Genomic DNA, 21,584 nt, shown 5'->3' on the forward strand with positions numbered 1-21,584 from the left:
CTTCAGGTTTAGGAATCTGAAATAATTTTTACAAGTTCAGGCTTTGGGGATTTTCATGGACTTGAAGCTCCTACTAGCAGGGCAGAAAGAGGCTCTGTCCAGGAGACTCTTTTCTCAACAGATATGGCCATTCTTGGAGCATAGTGCCCTAAGGAGAGTCACAGAGGCCCTTATCACTTTGCACATGATTTTGCAGCACATTCTGCAAGAAGCTTCATATGAAGGCTATTCAGAAACTGCAGAATGTAGTAAGCCATTTGCTGGTAGGTAAAAGATTTGGCAAAGTTATATACGTATCTTTTTTATAGTGTGAACTAGAATACCTGGTCTCTAGCCTGTTGCCTTAACCACCAGACCAAATTGGCTCATTGTTACCCATGAAACTTTTTTATGCTGAGATCTTGATCACCTTCAGGAACATTTTCTCCAAATAGAATATGCCAACCTTACACGTTCAAGTTGCAGAAAGCATGCTGCAGATTGCTATACCTGTCATGACTAGGAGGCAAGAACTCAGCAAATTTACTTGCTCCATGATTGCACTACTCTTAGGAAACAGCTTGCTCCATTTCAAAGTCTTATAATTGAGACAGCATACAAATAGAATTAAATCAAATATTTCCTTAATGGTGTGAAAAACTATTATTCTAAAGATGTAATGAGGTTTTTCTCTCTTTATTACAGTGTGTACTCCTATGTATGTTTAGTTATATTCTATGGAACAGTCAGTTGATTTTGGACACCAGCTACACTTCATGTTGGATGACTTGTTCTGCCTACAACCATCATTTTATTTCTTCCATGTAATTTCCTACTCCGTTTCCTAGTACTTTGTTTCCACCTCATTCTAGAGCAGTGGTTCTCAACCTGTGGGTCAGGACCCCATTTGGGGTCGAACGACTATTTCACGGGGGTCGCCAAACAAGGCTGTCCGCCATTTTTCCCCCCTTTTCTTTGGCCACGCCCCTGGCACCTGGTAATGTATAAGTGGTTGGGGGTCACACAACATGGGGGACTGTATTATGGGGTCGCGGCATTAGAAAGGTTGAGAACCACTGTTCTAGATTTTAAAAAGTGCAAACAAAATGTGTTGGTATAATAGAGTAAGGTACCACAAATGAAAGCAAAGAATAAGGTATCCCTCTGGATAGGTTCAGTAGGTACGGTACCTATTTATGATACCTGTGTCACTGCAGAACTGGGGGAACTTTACAACGAATGCCTTTAGGTCATGGGGCCTCTCTAGGATGTCAACTGGATCCCACACATCAACTAGTCCACATAATATAGGTCAAGGGTGTCAAACTGCCAGCCTGTGGGTTGGATGCATCATGGCAAAACCATGCCCACCCCATTGGCGGCAATGGAAAAAAGTTGCGATACGTTGTGACACATCACGTGATGTTGCGAGTTTGACACTTCTGATATAGGTAGAGTTAATTTATCTTCAGAAATCCTTATTTGGGATTCAATTTAACTTTTTCTGGGAATATTACCCAGTTCAATTAACTCAGTTTTAGAACTTACATATGGTAACTCATTCTTCCCCACTCTATCCTCAAGTTATATGTGCTGTGTGACCATGTGATTGGTGCCTTATGCATTTCCACCATGATCTTTCTTTTGTTTCCTTTTATTCTTTGATGAGAATGCAATGCTCAAAAGAACATTTGAGAACCATTTCACTGTTCCATAGAGAGATGGGGCTTGGTAGGAGTGCCAGCCATGTCAACTGGAAAAAATGAAGTTTATTTAATCACTGTGTTTTTCATTATCTTTCAAACCATTCAGCTAATAATTTGAAGTAATTACTTACCTAGTGACCTAGTACAGAAGTAGAAAAGAATTGACTGATCAACGTGCATTAAATACTAGCTGTTTTGTATATTTACATGGAGAGAATACACAAATTGAAAGTCCATAATATGGATAATTGCCACCAGATGTTGAAGACTATGAATTTATCACAGAACTTCCATTATTTGGAAGTTTCTGTGTCAGGATTATATAGAGGATAGGCAAAGCTATTTGATGTAAGATTGTGTTCCAAAGCAGGAACTATATAAAATGACATTGTTCAATCATATTGTCATTTTGTCTATATTCTCCTTTATTTTCAACAATTGATTAGGGAGCACTTGACCACTTAACTGTGCAAAGTTTCTTAGAGTACACCTCCTGAAATTTTTCAGTCACCAGAATTTGTGTATTTTTTTAATTGACTAGATAGATAGATAGATAGATAGATAGATAGATAGATAGATAGATAGATAGATAGATAGATAGATAGATAGAATGGAAAAACCAATAGACAGAAATCATACTCTAGGATGGAGTATGAATTCTAAATGACTTTTTAGTCGTTTAGTCATTTAGTCATAGTTTGGAACACAGCATGATATTTTTAAATTTAATAAACCCATTTTGATTTATTGCCTAGCTGTGGTATGTTTATACAGTGAAGCTAATACCTGTTATGAAAGTCTGAATACAAATTGATATTCAGCAACTAGTGACCAAATGCTACCCAACTAATTATAGCTACAGTATTATCTTTCATGTCTGGTGGGTGTTGTGTTTTCCTTTCAGTGATATACAGTGGAATGTGTTCTTAAACAAAACTACAGCATTTAGCATTGAAATGTTTCCTGTATGCTTAATGTGAACTGAATTATTTGTGTGTGGGTGTGTGTGCGTGCGTGTGTGCGTATTTTCTTAAACAAAGAGAATAATGTTGTATAATAGTGCTGTATTTACCCAGCTTCATTAAAAATAAGTGATCACCAGTGAAATATACTAAAGGAGCATTTTAGGAATGTTCTTTGAGGATTCTGATTTATCTACCAAAGTGTGTTTGTATCCCATCCCTTCTCCAATTCATTGGTGAGTTGCTTTGGATTTCCTGCTTCTTTGTAGGTAGTTTACTGCCATCCTGTTTCTTTGCTGACTGTGCTACAATTGTGAATTATTTCAAGAGTGATCCCCTGTTGGAAGTCTGATAAGATATGCCACCAAGAAAGCATGCCGTTATTAACTTAAGCTCAACACATTCTTTTTACACCTGGCCTTGTCTCATGAATACAAGAAAAGTTATGTATAGATGGAAGCACTGGACTTGAGATAACCATAAATATCACTCTAAGAAATGTAAATCCTGAGCAAAGATGGCTTGCTTGCAGTCAAGCTTTAATCTGTAAACAGTGTAAGAACATACGAAGACATAATAGCTAATATAATCCATTGGTGGACTTAATATTGGAATAAATCTGTTAACTGGAAAGTATTGCAGCAAAATTCTTTTTCCTCTTTTACGAACAAATTTCTTATAATCATAATAAAAAAAATCACGTATGTGTGTATGAAACAAATCTAAGTGGGGAGAAGGATTGATGTTATTGTTACCTATTTTTACTTCCAGGGATATGACAACCCCAGCTTTTGAGATTAATGAAATGCCTGCTCCAGCAGGCCTTTGGAATCTGCGTGGGGGCTTCCGTTCCATACATTGACCAAACTTGCCAGCCTTCCAAAGATAAACAGTTAAAAAGATAAATGAGAACTTTGTTAGGATGACAAGATGTTTTAGTCTGAATAAAATGCAGTAAAATTTCTTTGTTCCTTACAAGGTGGTAGATCTGATTATCATTCTAAAAGGACAAAGTTGGTGCCCTGCTGATTAAATTATTCTCTGGAGAAGTATCAGTTACAGAGCTTTTTTTCTTTTCTTTTAACAAGATCTCTGTGTAATCTATTATGGAACTTTATTTTATTAGCATCTGTTTGAGCAGTAACTTTAGAACTGGGTATGTTCAAATACGTTTGCGGCAAATAATTGTATTATTGGTTTATAAAATTGTACTTATAAAGATGAAGATGCATATGCTTATATGAATAAATTATGTACCCTCTTTTCTGTGTTTCTTAAATTCAAATGGCACAGAGCCTTAAGCAAAATTGTTCTTCTTTTCAGTGTTGTGGGTCACATATGTAAGATATGAATAATTGAATTGAAGAAAGAAAGAAAGAAAGAAAGAAAGAAAGAAAGAAAGAAAGAAAAAAGGAAGGAAGGAAGGAAGGAAGGAAGGAAGGAAGGAAGGAAGGAAGGAAGGAAGGAAGGAAGGAAGGAAGGAAGGAAGGAAGGAAGGAAGGACATGGCAGGATTGCTAAGGTTAAAAAAGTATTTTAAAAGTGCTGATTGTTACATGTTTTTTTCTGTTATTTCCAGAATTCTGCACTCAACTACTTAGTACATTTTTACCCAGGATGAAATTTCCAACCCAGAAATATCTTTCTAGGATGATTATGGAAATCCTCCATGTAGGTCATGTGTGATGCAGGTGTGCCTAATAATTAACTTCTGCTTCTGTGATAGACAATCATATTTTTAGTGATTTTTTTTGCCATATAACTGGATGGCTCCATATATCATATTAACAGGCATTTACGATTCTCACAGAAATACCTTCTGTGTCTGTGTCAGGTAGCAAAACAGTTGGAGTAACTAGCATGTAAAATCATGGTAACTTGACAGGTAATTTAGCAAAATGTATTTTTCTAAATACATAAACAAATGTAAAAATGTTTATGGCATGTGTCTACTGTATTTAGAAATTCCATGAGACTGATGCTTAAATTTGCATATATAGAATTTCAGAATGAGGGGGGAGAAGCTAAATACATTTCAAGCTATATTTGTAGTTTTATGCAGCATGACAAAGAAATACTCCTTAGTTTTGTTTTGTTAAGGAAATCAAGAAAGGTGAATTGGGGGCAAGAGAAAGATTCAGTAGGAGTAATGCAAAAAATACACACAAAGCATTTGAAAGCTCTACTTATGTTCTTCTTTCTCCCCCTCCTCCTCCCATTTTTTTTTTTTTTTTGTCTTTGAGGGGGAGGGATAAAATGTAATTCTTTAAACAGAATTACATCATGTGGAGCCCCTTTGATTTAATGAATGAGCTTTGTCAGATTTGTGAGGAAATCCCTTGAAGGCACACACTTGAGGGAATGCCTGAGATTTGTCACACACTTCACTTCCGAGGGGATTAGTAAAATGAAAAGTCGTAATTTGATCTGATTTGCAGGGAGGGGTAAGTAAACCCCTCTAGATACTTTCACCCTCCACTCCTCTTTCATTCACATAGTTCATGGAGTGAGCCAAAGATAAATTGTTGCATTACAGCAGACTCTTGGGTATTTTCTTGATCCCTGAACTGAAAATCATTTTATCCTTCACTATGATGCTTACGTAATAACATTTTGAAGTATTACTTGGCGTTACAAAACAAGTTACCTAAAGTTCAGAAAATGTTATCAATGTCTTGGCTTTTGACTGAAAGGAATGGCTACCCAGAATGTTCCCCTTGTGGGTGCATGATTTCTTTTCTTTCACCTTTTCTTTCTTTTTTTCTTTTCCTTTTCTTTTTGCATTCATTTTAAACAACTGAACCTATCTTGAAAGGGGTTGTTTTCATATTGCCTTGTATTCTGTGCCGCCAGTGTTTGTTTTATCAGCAATGCTGCTGCATTTAATAGACATTTAACTTCATTCAAGGCTCCACTTCATTATCTGAATGTCATATAGTTTGTTGTATAAAAATATCTCCCTAATGAATTTACTTCCATCTTGATTTTATGGATAGAAAATAAAGCTTTTTTTTTTTAAGGGACAAAACAGACATCTAGTTTACCAGAAATTGTTGTACTTGTTATTTTTCTGATGAAAATATTTCAGTCTCATTTTTTTTAACAAAATAGAAGTGATCCTGACATATTTTACTTTTCATAATACAGAATCTTAATGTTTTGTGAAAAGAACTATTCTTGTTTTAAAGAAAGAAATGTGACTTAAAAAGTATATTATTGTTAAACAAAACTTTAAATACACAAAAGATAATGTTTCTATATACATGTCATAAAAATGGCAAAGCATTTTTTTTTATTTTCTGTTGAACTTCATTTCTAGTAAGGAATAATAATAATGGAAGGGATCCAGAATTAATCATTGTTAGACCAGTTGGATGGAATCCATGGAAGCTAAGTCAGTCATAATAAAACCACTCTGTGTAATTCTGTTTTCAAAGCAACGAACTCCCTGGTCGACATTAGAATAGCAATTGGTGTGGTCATTCAGAGTTAAAGGAGGCTATTATTAAATAAAGTTTTACTTGACCTAGTGGATTTGGGAAATTAATAACCACTCAGCCTTTCCTGACTTAGGTGATTAAAAATATGACGGCCAAGCAAAACCAGAAACATCAGGAAAATACTGCTTACCTAGACCTATGTGATTCTGTCTTTTAAGAAACATATTGCAACTGAGAACAATTTAGTTGTTTTAGTGAATTATCTGCAATAGAAACTGGATGTAGTCATTTGGCCCTACTAACTTTTTTTAGGCTTCTTGGTAGTTTTCAGCACCATCTTGGACCTTAAATTAAGCTCTTGGGAGCACAGTTTTGCCATGGATTTGGTGCTGTCCATCAAACCATGTCAAGAACATAGCAGTGAGAGATATTATGTTATTTGGCTATTTCTTGACCCCTATGTTATTTAACATCTATATGAAAACAATGGAAAGTCATGCAGAACACTGAAGTGAGTGTCACCAATATGCTGGTGTCATCTTGGCTTCTGCTGCTTATCAACTTAAGTCCAGGAAGCAGTTGATTCCCCTTAATAATTACATATATTTAATAATAGTCTAAGTGCACATGAAATTAAATTTAGAGAAGAGAAAGATGTAGGCTACATTATATCATGGTTATCTGTATGGGGAAGGGGAGGGAAATATAGAGGGTCAAAGGATGAAAAGTATATACTGATACCATGATATAATGCTGTAACTGCATAGTCACCTCAGTTATTGACATATAAGTACTAGTAGCAGCATTTAGGTGATATCACTGCATAGATGTCGCTGTAGTGTCATAATGGTTTGGTATGCATGCTGTCATGGTCAGTCTATTGTGCAACACTTTTAATTAGGTTTTTTGATGAGATGATTTATTCCAGTGGTGGCGAATCTATGGCATGGGTGCCAGAGGCGGCACTTAGAGCTCTCTCTGTGGGCACGCGCACTTTCGCCCCAGTCCTAGGCCTTCCGCTGGGTTTTATAAAACCTTTTCGCTTTAGGCCTCCGCTGCCGTGTGCAAAAAAAAAAAAGGTTCAATCAGTCAATTTCAACTCGCGGAGAAAAAAGATCTTGCAAAGTTGGAATTGATTGATTGAACTTTTTAGTCCCACCCAGTCTGCCATTACCACCACAGCTACGCCCACCCAATGGGCCACACCCACCCAATCAGCCACACCCAGCCAATGGGCCACACACACCCGGCACCCAATAATGCATAAGTGGGTTTTGAGTTGCAGTTTGGGCACTCGGTCTCTAAAAGGTTCGCCATCACTGATTTATTCTATTAGCCATTGTTTTTACTGTGTTACTCAATGATTAGATGGCCTAGACATTGGTATTTGTATATAGACCTTTTAAAGATTTATATTTTATTATGTTTTATTAATCTAGCTGAAATGTTAATATATTTGGCAAATCCATGTATGATATGCCATATCTAGGTAAATAAATTTAGTGTTCCAACAGTAAGAAATGTTGTTTAATTTTGACTAACTTACAGCTCTGTGAGTGAAAAATAATAATTCACAGAAACAGTAATTAATGAACAAATGTGTTTTAGCTTTGAAGAAAAAATATTTCAACAGTGTCATTGTAAAGGAAATGGGTTACTCAGTTTTTTTTAGTAATTATTATTGTTTTCCAGTGATAGATGAGAATGTAGCTTGGGTAACTCAGTTGGGATTCATAATTACTGTTGTGCATAGTTGGTAAGGAAAGAGAGATTTGGTAAATGGAGCTGGGTATTATACAGAGAAAGGAAAACCTCTAGACGCTGTAGCACTGAGTGGACTAAAGGTGTCAGTTGCATAAAATGTGCCCTGATTAGCTCTTGTGCTGTCTGCTATGCATTTAAAACAGAAGCGACATTAGCTTTGTGTTGTACAAATAGATTGCCCAGTTTAAAAGATTCCAAGATCAACAGAGTAACAAAATAACAGAGTTGGAAGGGACCTTGGAGATTTTCTAGTCCAATCCCCTGCTCAAGCAGGAGACTCTACACCATTTCAGGCAAATAGTTGTCCAATCTCTTCTTAAAAACCTTACATGAGAGAAAAAAGAGTTTCATTGTATGTTATCTTACCCATTGATATTATAACATGGGCTGTTCCCAGGCAAGGCATATCCATTGTGGAGTTCTTTTTAGGTGAACCCAGTATCCCATAAATTCAAATCAGTTTTTTTTTTTTGCAGGTTATGCAGGTGCATGTAACCCCTAACCATGCTTCTTGCTTATAATCTTTATTTACAAAAATGATCTAATATATGCAGATTTTGTGCTGGAGAAATACATAACAGTATTTTGATTTTATTCATCCAAGAATTGACCTTTTTCTCCACCCAATACTGGGATTTATGTTGACTGTAAGGTGAAAAAAAATAATTTAAAAACCCTCAAAGGGTGGACTAGATGGACTGCTAGATCTTTCTCTGCCGTCAGTTTTCCATGTTTCTACATATATGATCTCAAACTACTTTTCAAGTGTTGGTGTCAATTAACTAGTAATTGTCAATAGACAATTTTCTGTAGTACATTAATCTACAAAAACTTCTCTGAAAGTTGTCACCAAAATTATTATTTTGAAATTAACAAATGGGGAAAAATATTAAACAAGGGTCTCATATATATATCCAAATAATTCCTTGTTTGGAATTCTGACCTGTGCCTAATTGAAGATTTTCATTATATTATTTCTTTTTTTATATCTCCCATACAATGTCAGATATTGCTCCATTTTTATTTTTTGATTAAATGTTCTCCTTCCTATGTTACTGTATTGTTATTTCTTGATCAAAGTTTTTTTTAAATGATAAAGAGGCACTTTTTAGACATCCCCAGCTCCCTTTCCCATTATAGTTTGCATTATTCTGTTGCAACGTAAGATTGCAATAGGAAAATAGTAGTAGTTCTGAATAATAAGTTATTGCAAGATACTAGAGATTTGTACTGCACTTATTGCAGAATTGAGAATTTCTCTTCCCTCCCTTTCTCCAGAATCTTGTGGATTCTGGAATCTTGTGTATTGTGAGAGGTAAGTGATACGGAGTTCATTTTTAGAAAAGTTCTCTTGCTGCTTTTTTGTTAGGCAGCATTGCAATATGTTTGTGTTGGAACAACTTGGCATCACTGTAATACCTCCTCACGTACCCAGGAATTGATAGCATTCATTGTGGGCAGCTCAATTAAAAAAAAAAAGCAATTACCCATTTCATCAGAATAATGATCAGATAAACTACTGTTAAGAAAAAAATCAAAAGAAATTGTTGAATTCTCTCATTATATAGCTAATTTGTTTTCTAGAAATACTGAGGGCAATATGTTCTTGGATTTAACAAATTCAGGAAGCAATTAATTAAGAGACTTGTAAAGAGCCAGAAGTATGATTGTTTTACAATATATTCACATGAAGAAAAAGAATTGCTATGATTTTTCTCTCAAGGACAACAGTGAAAGCAAAATTCTTTATGGAAAAGTGACTGCATTTCTGTACAAAAAAAGAGAGATATTTCTCACACATTCACTTCCTCACATTTAAACATTTTTTGTCTACATCATCAAAGCAACTGCACTGCAGAATCATCACTAGAAAATCACAATAGGTCTGTAAGAAGATCAAGTGTGGGGTCTGAAATAATCAGAATTCTGGCACTCCATCTGATCGGAATGCCACCTGTTGTTGAACTTAAGACCAACCTCTAAGGCTGTTTAAGATTCTTACTAGCCTCTGCTGTAGCCTCATCATGTCCCCAGGTCTGTCCATTCATATCCTTGGTGTTAGCAGTGGCTCATTGGCATTGTGGTTGTATATACCTGGTGCAATTATAATACTATCTGTAAGAGCCTAAACCAAATTTAATTGTATTATATTATTTGGAATAGTTTTGGTTGAGCAATCTCCTTGAGGAACCTAATTTGTGTTTGGGGAAAATAATTAAATAAAAACATAACCATTGGAGCCCGAGAGGCACTAAGTGGTTGAGTATTTTCTACAGTGGGGTGTAAGCAGTGCATCAGAACAAACTTTGCATTAATGTGTTTCTGCCTCCAATAGGCATTAGGGCAGAACATCCCAAAGTTTTTCTAATTTTAGTGCCTCTAGAGATTCCCAGGGCATCATAAATTAAAAAGAAAATTAAAATTAAAATTAAAAAGAAAAAAAAAAGCCCAGGGAATAAAAATACTGTAGTTTGGCAGTATATTTTAAAATTCTTTAAAATGTATGCTTAATAGAATTTACATATTTGTTTTTTTATTTGTTTAAAATATTTATGTACTTGCCCAGCTTATATCAAACTCTGTATTGCTCCCCAATATCAGTACATGATAGTCATCTAATAAAGACACAGAACTAAATACTGAGAGTATAAATAATATGCATGAATGAAGTCCTGTACAATGTCAATATAATTTGGGAAAATACATAGACTAAAATATGAATGAGTTATGGAAGAGATCCCTCCCTGGTCCAGTTCCAATAATCATATTTTAATAACCATATTAGAATTAAAATCTGTATATTGTCCCTTTAATTGCACTAATGTCTGGGAAAATTTTGATACATGTACAAGTTGTATGCTCTGTGCATTTTTATATAAGAAAGGGGAAATTCATTTCCATTTTTATTGCTTGTTATTAGTTCATGACATTAGTCCCAAATTGGAATTTGTTCAAACACATTCCAATATTCCATGTACCTTTTTGTGGATGTTGGTGGCTACTACTCTTTTATCGATTTCCCCTGCTCTTTCTTCTTAGGATTTATCAGGCTCCATTGATGACCTGCCTACTGGAACTGAAGCAACATTGAGTTCAGCTGTTAGCGCATCAGGTTCTACTAGCAGTCAAGGGGAGCAGAGCAACCCAGCACAGTCACCTTTCTCCCCTCATGCCTCTCCGCATCTGTCCAGCATCCCTGGGGGCCCATCCCCTTCCCCTGTGGGCTCTCCAGCTGGAAGCAATCAGTCAAGGTCTGGTCCCATTTCTCCTGCAAGTATTCCAGGTAAATGATGGGCTTTAAATATATACCTATATGCATTCAGCAATCTGTGGTGCTCTGTTTTGTTTCTTAGCAGTATGTGTATGCTCTTCTCACTTCTCCATCCCAGGCGTATGTCACATTCTCAGTCATTTGTATTAAAGGATCCAGAGTAGAGGATAGAATGGAACACTTGTTCAGGAAGAATACTTTGTTACACACAACCTCAATTCACATCTCCCCCCCCCCTTTTTTTCCCCATTGGTCACTGACATTTCTTCTGCAAGTGTACAAAACTAAAACTGCAATATTTTGCCCAGTTACTGTAAGAAGGGCTAATCTTGATTGTCACTTTCTGCCCCTCTCCCGCTTTTTTTTTTCTGATCTCAGTCAACTTCTGATCTCCTATTTAGTCTTGCCACAAGCTTCTCTGTATGACATAGATTGACTTCCCCAATCATTTTTTTCCTCTGGCAACTCATTATAAAACAAGGAGCAGTTCTGTTGTTGATTCTGTGTCAGCAATGCAAAGATTTAGTAGGGTATGTTTTTTCATGAAAGGTTGTTAAAATTAAATTGTTCTGTTTCCATAACTTACTGGTATAAAAGTATCCTTTATCTCATCAGCCCCCAAATTTTTCAGCTTAGCAGTCCTGCTAGGGGAGGACAGAGGGGAACTGGGCAGTGCAAGCTGCGGGCCGACCCACATGCACACAGCTCGACTTGTGCAAGCAGTGGGCTGGCACACGCCTAAGTGCCCGCCAGCCCACTGCTTGCCCAAGTCGAACTGCGTGCATTTGCTCCTGCCAGCCTCTCACGTGGCCCATTTCTGAACAGCCATGGCCCGGTAGTGGGCCGTGGCCAGAGGGTAGGGAACTCTTGCTTTATCTCATACCTTTGTCAACCAAGAAGAAATTGACACCTAAGGAAGTATTAAAAGAACATAAAAAGTCACCTTATAGAGAAGGTGGGCAGCATAAACATTTAACAAATAAATAAATAACATAAAGAATAACCCTAACTGAATTTCTAAATGCTGTGTTTGCCCATATATGTTCTTTAACCTCTTTCCTTCTTCATTATATTACTATTTATTTTTTCATCAATCATGTTTGTGAGAATAAAATTGCACCGTATTATATACATTATCATTATTTAGTTATTTCCCCATTTAAAAAGCTGGGCACATAGAGCTGAGTTTGGGATCCCTTACTATATGATTCTCTCACTATCAACTGTAGCCTGTCTTTTGTGGAAATAAAACAAATTCATATTATAAAATATAGAAATTATTTAAAGTAGTTTCAGAACTTTACACAACACAGATGTTACATAGTTTCTTCCTTGTTTGTCACTCCATTTTTACCAGTCTGTTAATTAATATTAGCAAAAGGAAATGCTTTCTTTTAGAAGGTTGATCTCTCTCTCTCTCTCTCTCTCCCTCCCTCCCTCCCTCTCCCTCTCCCTCTCTTTAATAAAATGATAACTGAGGAGTAAAAGCTGACATGGCATTGCATTAAAATGCAGTGCTGAGGCCAGAACATTTAGTGAGTGCTAGCTTGGCTTGCTTCCTGAGCCCAAAGTCTCAGTTTACTAACAAAGCAAAAATGTTAAAAAGCAGGAAGCTGGGATCATAACGTTCTGTGGCCAATTCTCAGTTTCTAATGGACTAGTATTATGTTTTTACCAGATGCTCCAAAAGCTCAGAAATGTTCTTTCCAAACTTTAATTATGATATGGACAAATTGCCTGAAATAACCTCCACTCTGTTTCATTTTCAGTGTAAGGCAGCTAAGCAGTCTGTAATAAAGAATCTATTGAAGTTTTACCTGTCATTTATATGTTCCTCTCTTTTCCTTAAAAAAGAAATTGTATGTGTTCTTTTTTATTTTGTTCTTACATAACAAAACCATGTTCTGAGTTTCCCACCAGGTTTTTCTGGAGTCTCCAGTCTTCCAGTAGCTTTTGAAGGGAAAATGCATACTGTATACTGGCAAATTGTGTAAAAATGTCATGTACATAGTGTGGTTTTCTTCTCTGACATTGTATCCAGTAATTACTTAGCAATTGTGTAGGTGTCAAATCATTGTCCCTTGCATGAGACATATTCATGATTCTTTCTTTATATAGAAGCCCTATGATTATGAAAAAAACATTTTTGTATGATAAAAGTTCATCCTGTACTCTTACTATGAGTAATAATCTATAATCTTTTAGGAGTTTTTAATAGCAGAGACAAGGTCAGCAACTGGTGCCCTACAATACAAGGTTCTCTCAAACAAATGCCCAGAAAGTAGCAGAGAATGGGACAGCAGAAAATAGATGCAGCTATCTTTTTCTGACTTTAGGGTAAAAGAAGGGAGTTTTAGACTAGTAGTTCTTTGGGCATATCCTGGGATGATGGGACAATTTCTAAGTGCTTGGTTCTGATTTGTGGTTGTAATTATGGACTTACCTCTGTCCAGATGCTTATGTAAAACAACATTGTTTTTGTGGAAGTAAGGATGTTATTTGAAACTGGGAAAAAGGGTATTTAACACAAACACTTTAAGAATCACTATGTAGGAAGTCCTGAATTTACAACTGCAATTGGGACAGGGCTGTAAGTCAAGGCACCCGTAAGACTACACCCAAATTTATGACAATATGAGTTTGTTAAGTGAATCACATGATCATAAGTTTGAATCCATTCTCACAAATGGGTATTTTTTTTGTCAGAAATCAGCAAAAAAAACAGAAACTTGCAAAATAGTTACAAATCACAGTCACATAATTGTAGAACACTGCAACCAATTGTAAATGTGAGCTGGTTCCCAAATAACCAAAATGTCGTGTGTGCGCGCGCGTACGCACGCGCGTGTAACATTTTACAATTGGCTGCTAATGCTTTATAGGTGATAAAGCATCCTTTCCAAAACCCATTATATCTCTGAACGGTCATTAAACAACCAGTTTTAAGAACTATCTGTATAGTTAAAATGTAACTTATTTTTTAAACATGCTTTAATAAATATATGTGCTCTCTTTAGGGTGGAGGAAAAGCAGCAGTATGTTTATTTCAAGTTATTTCAAGTATTCTAGCCTGAAGGCAGCAAAAACCAGCACATTTTATTCCTATATCATGAAAGTGTTAGAATTTGAGTTTAAAATGGGAAACCTTTTAGTCTTATGGGTATAGTTTGTTGGAACGTTCAAGATAAAATTCATAACCTTATGTAAAGGGAGCCGAGATACCATCTGTGTATTCTTGAGGCTGATAAATCTCTGAAAATTTAACAAAATGCACCCAAACTTGGTGAGAGAGAGCAAAGAAAAGAATATGTTTGAAAATGGGTTGCATTAGGATAGTGATTGCATGGATAAAATTCTTGCAGTACTTCCTTTTGGAGAGATCTTTAGGCAGCAGCTCAGATTGTTGCCAGAAGTGCCAGTCTAAGCCCTTCATGGTTAATAGTATCGAAGGCCACCAGAAATCAAGGAGAGCAAGTACAGATCCATATTCTTTTTAAGTTCTGCTGCTAATGTGAATGAACAGTTGAATAGTGGGGGTGAAAAAAAATCCTTTTGGCTTCTCAAATGTGGATGCTGGACTGGGATTTCACTACAACTTTTTCAGTGAAAGATTAAGAACTACTCTGTTGTATAGTAAGTAAATAGTATCTGATCTAGATATATATTATATAAACCCGCAGTCTGATTTACAAGGTCATTGTAAATATTTGAATGGATATTTAATTCTCATCCATTTTCTCTCCCACGCCATAATTTTGTATGAACAAGCAACATTTTTGGAAATGAATGCTAAATCAAATAATTTTTCATTTTTAGTTATATTTATATATAACTAAGAAGTAATTTTTTTCAAAAACCCTTAGTGGTCACTAGTAACCATATTTACAAGGGTATGTTCTAATAATAATAAAAGAAAACTCTCTGGTGGATTTGTTCCTTTCTTATCCCTAGATAGTGCTGGATTCAAATTATTGTGATGTGTTGATTTATTTCAACTGTTAACTTTCTTAGTAATCAGTTTCATTGCTCATTCTAAATTTACACATGTACCTTTGATTTCTCTTCCAGAACAGAGCAATGTGAGTTGTCGTTGACTAATGAAAAACAGAATTAGTTTCAGCATGAGACAAACGGAATGCCGACACCAATCCAGAAATGCATTAATCTTTAATAATCCACATCTCCATGTTTATAAATGATATAACCAGGAGTTGTTAATGCTGTTATTCTCCCTTGCAAACAGAAACTGACATAACAGTTGAGAAATTCCAACCCACACTGTAAAAATATAGGTAAACATTTATGTGGCCTTGCAAAGAAGTTTAAATTAATGATTCAAGCTTCCTAAGGAATTCCTCTTTATGATTGTAGTGATACTATAGTTCTGGAGTTCTTGGTGCTCTCTAAGCTTGGTTGTTTGCTTGCACACCCAATTAGATATCATCAATACTAGTGAATGCGAGTTTTGTTCCCTGTTTATATATAGTAGCTTGCCCTGCCAGTGTTGGTGGGGGTGTGCTTTTCTCCTTGACAGTTCCTTGATTAGGATATTGTTTTTGCTTGGGAGTTAATTCCTGCTTATCTAAGTATAGGCTGCTTCAGAGGATGTATTCTGATCTTCTTGTTTCCTTCTTAACTTTGTTTTTATTATCCCTTTAGAATGGTGTGCAAATGTAGTTTATCTATATGTATCTATTGATGGCTGACTTGTCTAAATGCCAAGCTTCATGAATACCTAGTGTTTTTCTATTCAGCTTGGTCTAGGATGCTCACAATTTCCCAGTTGAAATGGTGGCTGAGTCTATCCAAGTGTTGTAAGATTAAGGACTTTTCACTGTTTTCTGAGTGCTAATTGGTGTTCATGGATGGACTCTGCCTGTCTACCCTACATAGTGGCTGTTACAGTTTCACTGTATGTGGTAAATGATTCTGGTCTCAGTCCAGCCAGTGACATAAGGGTGGAGCATTGACATAAGGGGCAAGGCATTGATGCATGGCTGCAGAGGGGGTGAAGAAGCAGTGGTGGAGGGCAGGGTGACAGTGCAGCTTTGGCTAGAGGGGAAGGGTAGGCTGTGGCAGTGGGGTAGTGGCGGTGGTAGCCTTCCAGAGTAGTCCTAGTTTGTCATGTAGCCCCTGGGGAAAATTAAATGCCCACCCCTGATATAGATAAATATTCTCCATGGTGATCTATTCCTAACTGGGTCTTTCAGGTCTTCCAGCATTGTACCCTTTGCCACTGCAACTCATCCATTCACTTGGAACAATTTGAAAAATTTGAAACTTGGGGTAAGAAGCAAGACAGTCTTCTTGGGTCAAAAAGAAAACTAACAGAAAGCACACTCAATTGCCACCATTGAGTAATAAAAGATGGCACTTTTACTGTCCTGTAATGTGATGAAAAATATTGGACACAGAGGGGTTTTTTTTTTTTTGTCTCATTTGAAATGTTGTATTCCTCTGTAAGTTGCTCTCAGGTACATGGAGGTAAGTGGAAGGGAAAGCTTTTTGAGGTGATCAAATTAGACCTTTAAAAAAGCAGTACCTCAGCTCAGAAAATGCCTAAGTATAGAGGAGAGATGAAGTCAGTAATAAAAGAGCAAGCTTTCATCTAATCTTTCTCCTAGAGAAGGTGGACAAATTGGCAACTGTGTTCGCAGCTAATCCCCTCCTCCTTTGTACCATAAGAACTACTAATCGGATCCATGCTGCTCTAACTGTGGTTAGCTATTAGCAGAATAAAAGCAGTTTCTTCGAAAGAACGGGATAGGATGGGGTGGAGGGAAATGGCTATACAAAATTGCAGGATTGTTAGAATCTTAAATGCACAGCAGTTGATTTGTTCCCCCATCCCACCCCATATTCTGAATTAGATTATGAATAAAATATTTTATCTGTCAACTATACCTGTTTCCTTCAGAGGGCAGCCAAATATTAAGCTTTTCAGACAAAAAAAATGCTGAAGGAACAAATAATAGGGAGGAAGAATAATAGGCAAGCAGTTAGGAGAACGCCAGTGTTGTTTTTATTAATATGCTTGGATAAAGAAATACAGAATCATAAACTTTTATAGCACATCTTTCTGCTTCAAGATTGTCTGTAACAAAAGTGTTCTTGACCAGATTTTCCTATTGGGAAACAATTCCACAAACTCCAATTGTTTGCTCTTGTCAGTGAACTCTTAACTTAAAGCCAGTCTTCTTGCCCCAAACTGGCCATGATGATTTGGGAAGTCATTCCATTTATTATTCCAATAGTCTAGAGGGTAGCAAGTTAGGGAACACCATCCTCTTTTTTTTAATCTTTTATTTTCAAATGTGGAACTTCAACACTTTCCTCTAATCCTTTTTGTTAATCAGTTATCCAGGAAATTACATTGACACACTGAAATTGGCATCCAGTTAGAATTCTGAAATGAGCAATGTTTGGCAAGAGGCACTTGCTTTAACATCTTTCAAGATTGGTTCTTTTTCTGCCTTTTGAGTTAAGTGCAACACTTTACAACATATCCCCTGACGTGACAGCATTCTGCTGTCCAGATCTATATCAGCAGAGGATCTTGCTGCACCATGTTTTCCCCAAAATAAGACGGGGTATTATAAGCAACAGGGAGAAAGCAGAACTATTTAACTCGTTTTTTGCATCTGTCTTTACACAAAGGGAAAAAATAGACCAACCTACCAAAGATAGTGCCATAAAAAACAGAATAGAAACTCAAGATAGGCAAGAAAATGGTAAGTGAGCACCTGTCCAGCCTAGATGAGTTCAAATCACCAGGACCAGATGGATTACACCCCAGGGTTCTCAAGGAACTGGCAGATGTGATCTCAGAACCATTGAACTATATTTTTCAAAGATCCTAGAGCACTGGGGAACTACCGGAGGACTGGAAAAGAGCTGATGTAGTTCACATCTTCAAAAAATGAAAAAAAATGGACCCAAGAAATTACAGACCTATCAGCCTGACCTCGATACCAGGGAAGATTCTGGAAAATATAATCAAACAATGAATCAGCGAACACCTATTCATTACTATAATATGGGTTTGTCAAAAACAGATCATGCCAGACAAATCTTATTGCATTCTTTGACCAAGTGACAAAATTAGTGGATCAGAGGAATGCTGTGGATATAATTTACTTGGACTTCAGTAAGGCATTTGATAAAGTAGATCACAACCTACTACTTGATAAGATAGAAAAATGTGGGTTAGATTGCATCACCACCAGATGGATCTGTAGCTGGCTGACTGGCCGTACTCAGCATGTGGTCCTCAGTGGAACCGCATCTACATGGAGGGACGTGTGTAGTGGGGTGTCCCAGGGCTCTGTTCTGGGCCCAGTGCCCTTCAACATCTTCATCAACGATTTGGACGAGGGGATAGATGGGGAACTCATTAAATTTGCAGATGACACCAAGCTGGCAGGAGTAGCCAACACTCCAGAAGACAGGCTTAGGATACAGGAAGATCTGGACAGACTTGAACACTGGGCGCTTTCTAACAAAATGAAATTCAATGGTGAAAAAAGTAAGGTTCTACATTTAGGCAAGGAAAACCAAATGTACAAGTATAGTATAAGGGGTACCTTGCTCAATTGTAGTAACTGTGAGAGGGATCTCAGAGTCCTAGTGGACAATCATTTAAATATGAGCCAGCAGTGTGCTGCAGCTGCCAAAAAAGCCAACACAGTGCTAGGCTGCATTAACAGAGGGATAGAATCAAAATCACGTGAAGTATTAATACCACTTTACAATGCCTTGGTAAGGCCACACTTGGAATACTGCATCCAGTTTTGGTCATCCCGATGTAAAAAAGATGTTGAGACTCTAGAAAGAGTACAGAGAAGAGCAACAAAGATGATTAGGGGACTGGACGCTAAAACATATAAGGAAAGGTTGCTGGAATTGGGTATGTCTAGTTTAATGAAGAGAAGGATGAGAGGGGACATGATAGCAGTGTTCCAATATGCTAGGGGCTGCCACAAAGAAGAGGGAGTCAAGCTATTTTCCAAAGCGCCTGAAGGCAGGACAAGAAGTAACGGATGGAAATTAATCAAGGAGAGAAGCAACCTAGAACTAAGGGGAAGCTTCCTGACAGTTAGAACAATTAACCAGTGGAACAACCTGCCTCCAGAAGCGATGAATGCTCCAACACTGGAAGTTTTTAAGAAGAAACTGGACAGCCATTTGTCTAAAATGGTATAGGGTTTCCTGCCTGAGCAGGGGTTGGACTAGATGACCTCCAAGGTCCTTCCAACTTTATTATTATTATTATTATCATCATCATTATCATTATTCATTTTTGTTTCCAAAGACACATTAGGGCTTATTTTCCGGTTAGGGCTTATATTTGGGGATGCGTCCGTCTGGCTGACGATCGTAACTGGGACTTATTTTGGGGGTGGGGCTTATATTACGAGCATCCTGAAAAATCATGCTAGGGCTTATTTTCTGATTGGGTCTTATTTTCAGGGAAACAAGGGTAGGATGCATAGCAGCCAGAGAGGGAGAACAAGGAGACATCTGATTACCACACCATTGTACTTAATACCTTGATGTAGGTGACCAGTAAGCAGAAAGTGAAATTTATACATTAAATAAAATGTATGCAGACATTTTACTAAGGACTGTTTTACTTTACTTTTTTGGACCATTTTTACTTTGATCCCATATGAGACTACAGCTCAAACATTCTGGTCCTTGCTTCTGCAGCCATACGTTGTCATCCTCCAAAGAGGAAATGTTGAAGAGGCCAAAAGTGTAGCAGAAAGCACCTGAGACGCGAAGGATATGTTTGAAAGCAGAACAAGAGAAAAGAGGTCACAAAGAAGAGGCGGGTTACAGATTATTCCGCCTTCTGAAAATGCCAAAGGTGTCTTAGATCTTCTTATCTTCCCCTCCTGCTCATTTTCTTTCTTTCTCCAAAGTGGATACCTAATTCTTTTTTTTTAAATCCCTTTTTCTTACACTTTCTTTGAACTCTATTACTTTACTTTTAATACTGCTTGATGTTTACTTACTTTGAAATCCCCCCATTTAATTTTAATGTTATGTTGGTAGTGTGACAGAAAGCCACATACAAGTTTTTAATTTTGTTCAGTTTCAAAGCCCTATGCATACCCAAGTGGAGACGATTCCCCTGAAATCAAATCAGGTATATCTCTGAGTAAACATGGATAGCATTGTGGCTTAAAGTTGGTGTTTTTATTGAAGCATATTCAAAATGTACTCAAACATTCACAGCAGTGTAAGGGTAGGCCTCTACATATGTTGTATACAATATGTTTAAATTGTGTTGTGTATGTGTACACTTTGAGAGCAAGCAACTAAATTTCATTTTTAATGTGTGCCATTGTGCCCACAGTAAAAAATGACAATAAAGATTATCTATCTATCTATCAGTTGGATTACCTGGGGTTAAGATTTATTTAACAAGGTGGAACTTGTTTCTAAATAAATGCATCCACAGAATAAGCCGCACAAATATGCTTCCAGTTTTGCATAGAGTTCTGGAACTATTATAGGCTTCAGTGGCTGGGGCAGTAAATAACTGCTGGGACAACGTAATGTTGGTCACTAGAAATTCATGCAATGCCATAGTGTTATTCTGACATACCATAGTTGTGTGAACAGTATAAATGCAGGACACAATACTGTAAAAATTAGATGAACCATTTTAACAAAAATAAATAAATATTATTGTAAAAATTAGATGAACCATTTTAACAAAAATAAATAAATATAAATTGTGTCCAGACAGTGGAACTCTCTTGTATGGCACCTTCTCTCTGGAGAAGTATGGAATGTAGCCTATAAGAATATATATGGATGGGAAAAGTCTGTCACCGAAATATTGTGGTATTTTTTCATTTGCTATCTCAGTTTTCTTCATATTGTTAGTTTTAGCCCTATACAAGAAACAAAAATATATTATTTCATATCATGAAAATAAGTATAGAGGTATAAAGCTACTCTATAACAGAGGTCTCCAACCTTTTGGGTACCAGGGACTGGCTCCTTGGAGAAAGGTTTTTCCCCAAACCAGAGAGTGTGTGGTTTTGTGTGCTGCCTGCATCCCAGGGATGGGGCTTTGCTTGTTTGTGCGGACCGGTTGCTGGCATGCCGCGGCCCGGTACTGGACCAGGGTTTGGGGACCCCTGCTCTAGAACACATAGTATACTGTAAGAAAATTCAAATCTCAACTTCTCATTCCTTCTGTGAGAGAAACTGTAGTTTGGATGTGAAATCGATTAATAATTAAAATCACTTAATTTGGTGCATTTTGTTAATAACCAGAAATTTAAAATGAAAATCAGGTCAGGTTGTGTTAGATCTGTAGAAACAGTGAGAGAAAACTTGCTTGAGGCATCTTTTTATAGATAGCAATTGTTTTTACTCAGAGAATGTGGCACTTCTATTCTAGATTTATCAGCACACAAAGCAACCATAAACACAGCTTATATGGC

The 21,584-nt window shown here is 36.8% G+C and overlaps 1 protein-coding gene across 5 annotated transcripts in view; it reads left to right on the forward strand.

The window, feature by feature from the left end:
* ARID1B (AT-rich interaction domain 1B) overlaps positions 1-21,584 on the forward strand; it is a 403,965-nt gene that overhangs the window by 265,412 nt on the left and 116,969 nt on the right. For all 5 annotated transcript variants that reach the window (XM_039358272.1, XM_039358273.1, XM_039358275.1 and 2 more), the window contains exon 6: positions 10,890-11,133. In XM_039358272.1, the coding sequence (XP_039214206.1) occupies positions 10,890-11,133 (244 nt within the window). The remainder of the gene's footprint in view (positions 1-10,889; positions 11,134-21,584) is intronic.

The sequence above is a fragment of the Crotalus tigris genome, unplaced genomic scaffold (assembly GCF_016545835.1).
Source record: "Crotalus tigris isolate CLP2741 ecotype Arizona unplaced genomic scaffold, ASM1654583v1 scf7180000019007.31208882:3723066, whole genome shotgun sequence".
Taxonomy (NCBI): domain Eukaryota; kingdom Metazoa; phylum Chordata; class Lepidosauria; order Squamata; family Viperidae; genus Crotalus; species Crotalus tigris.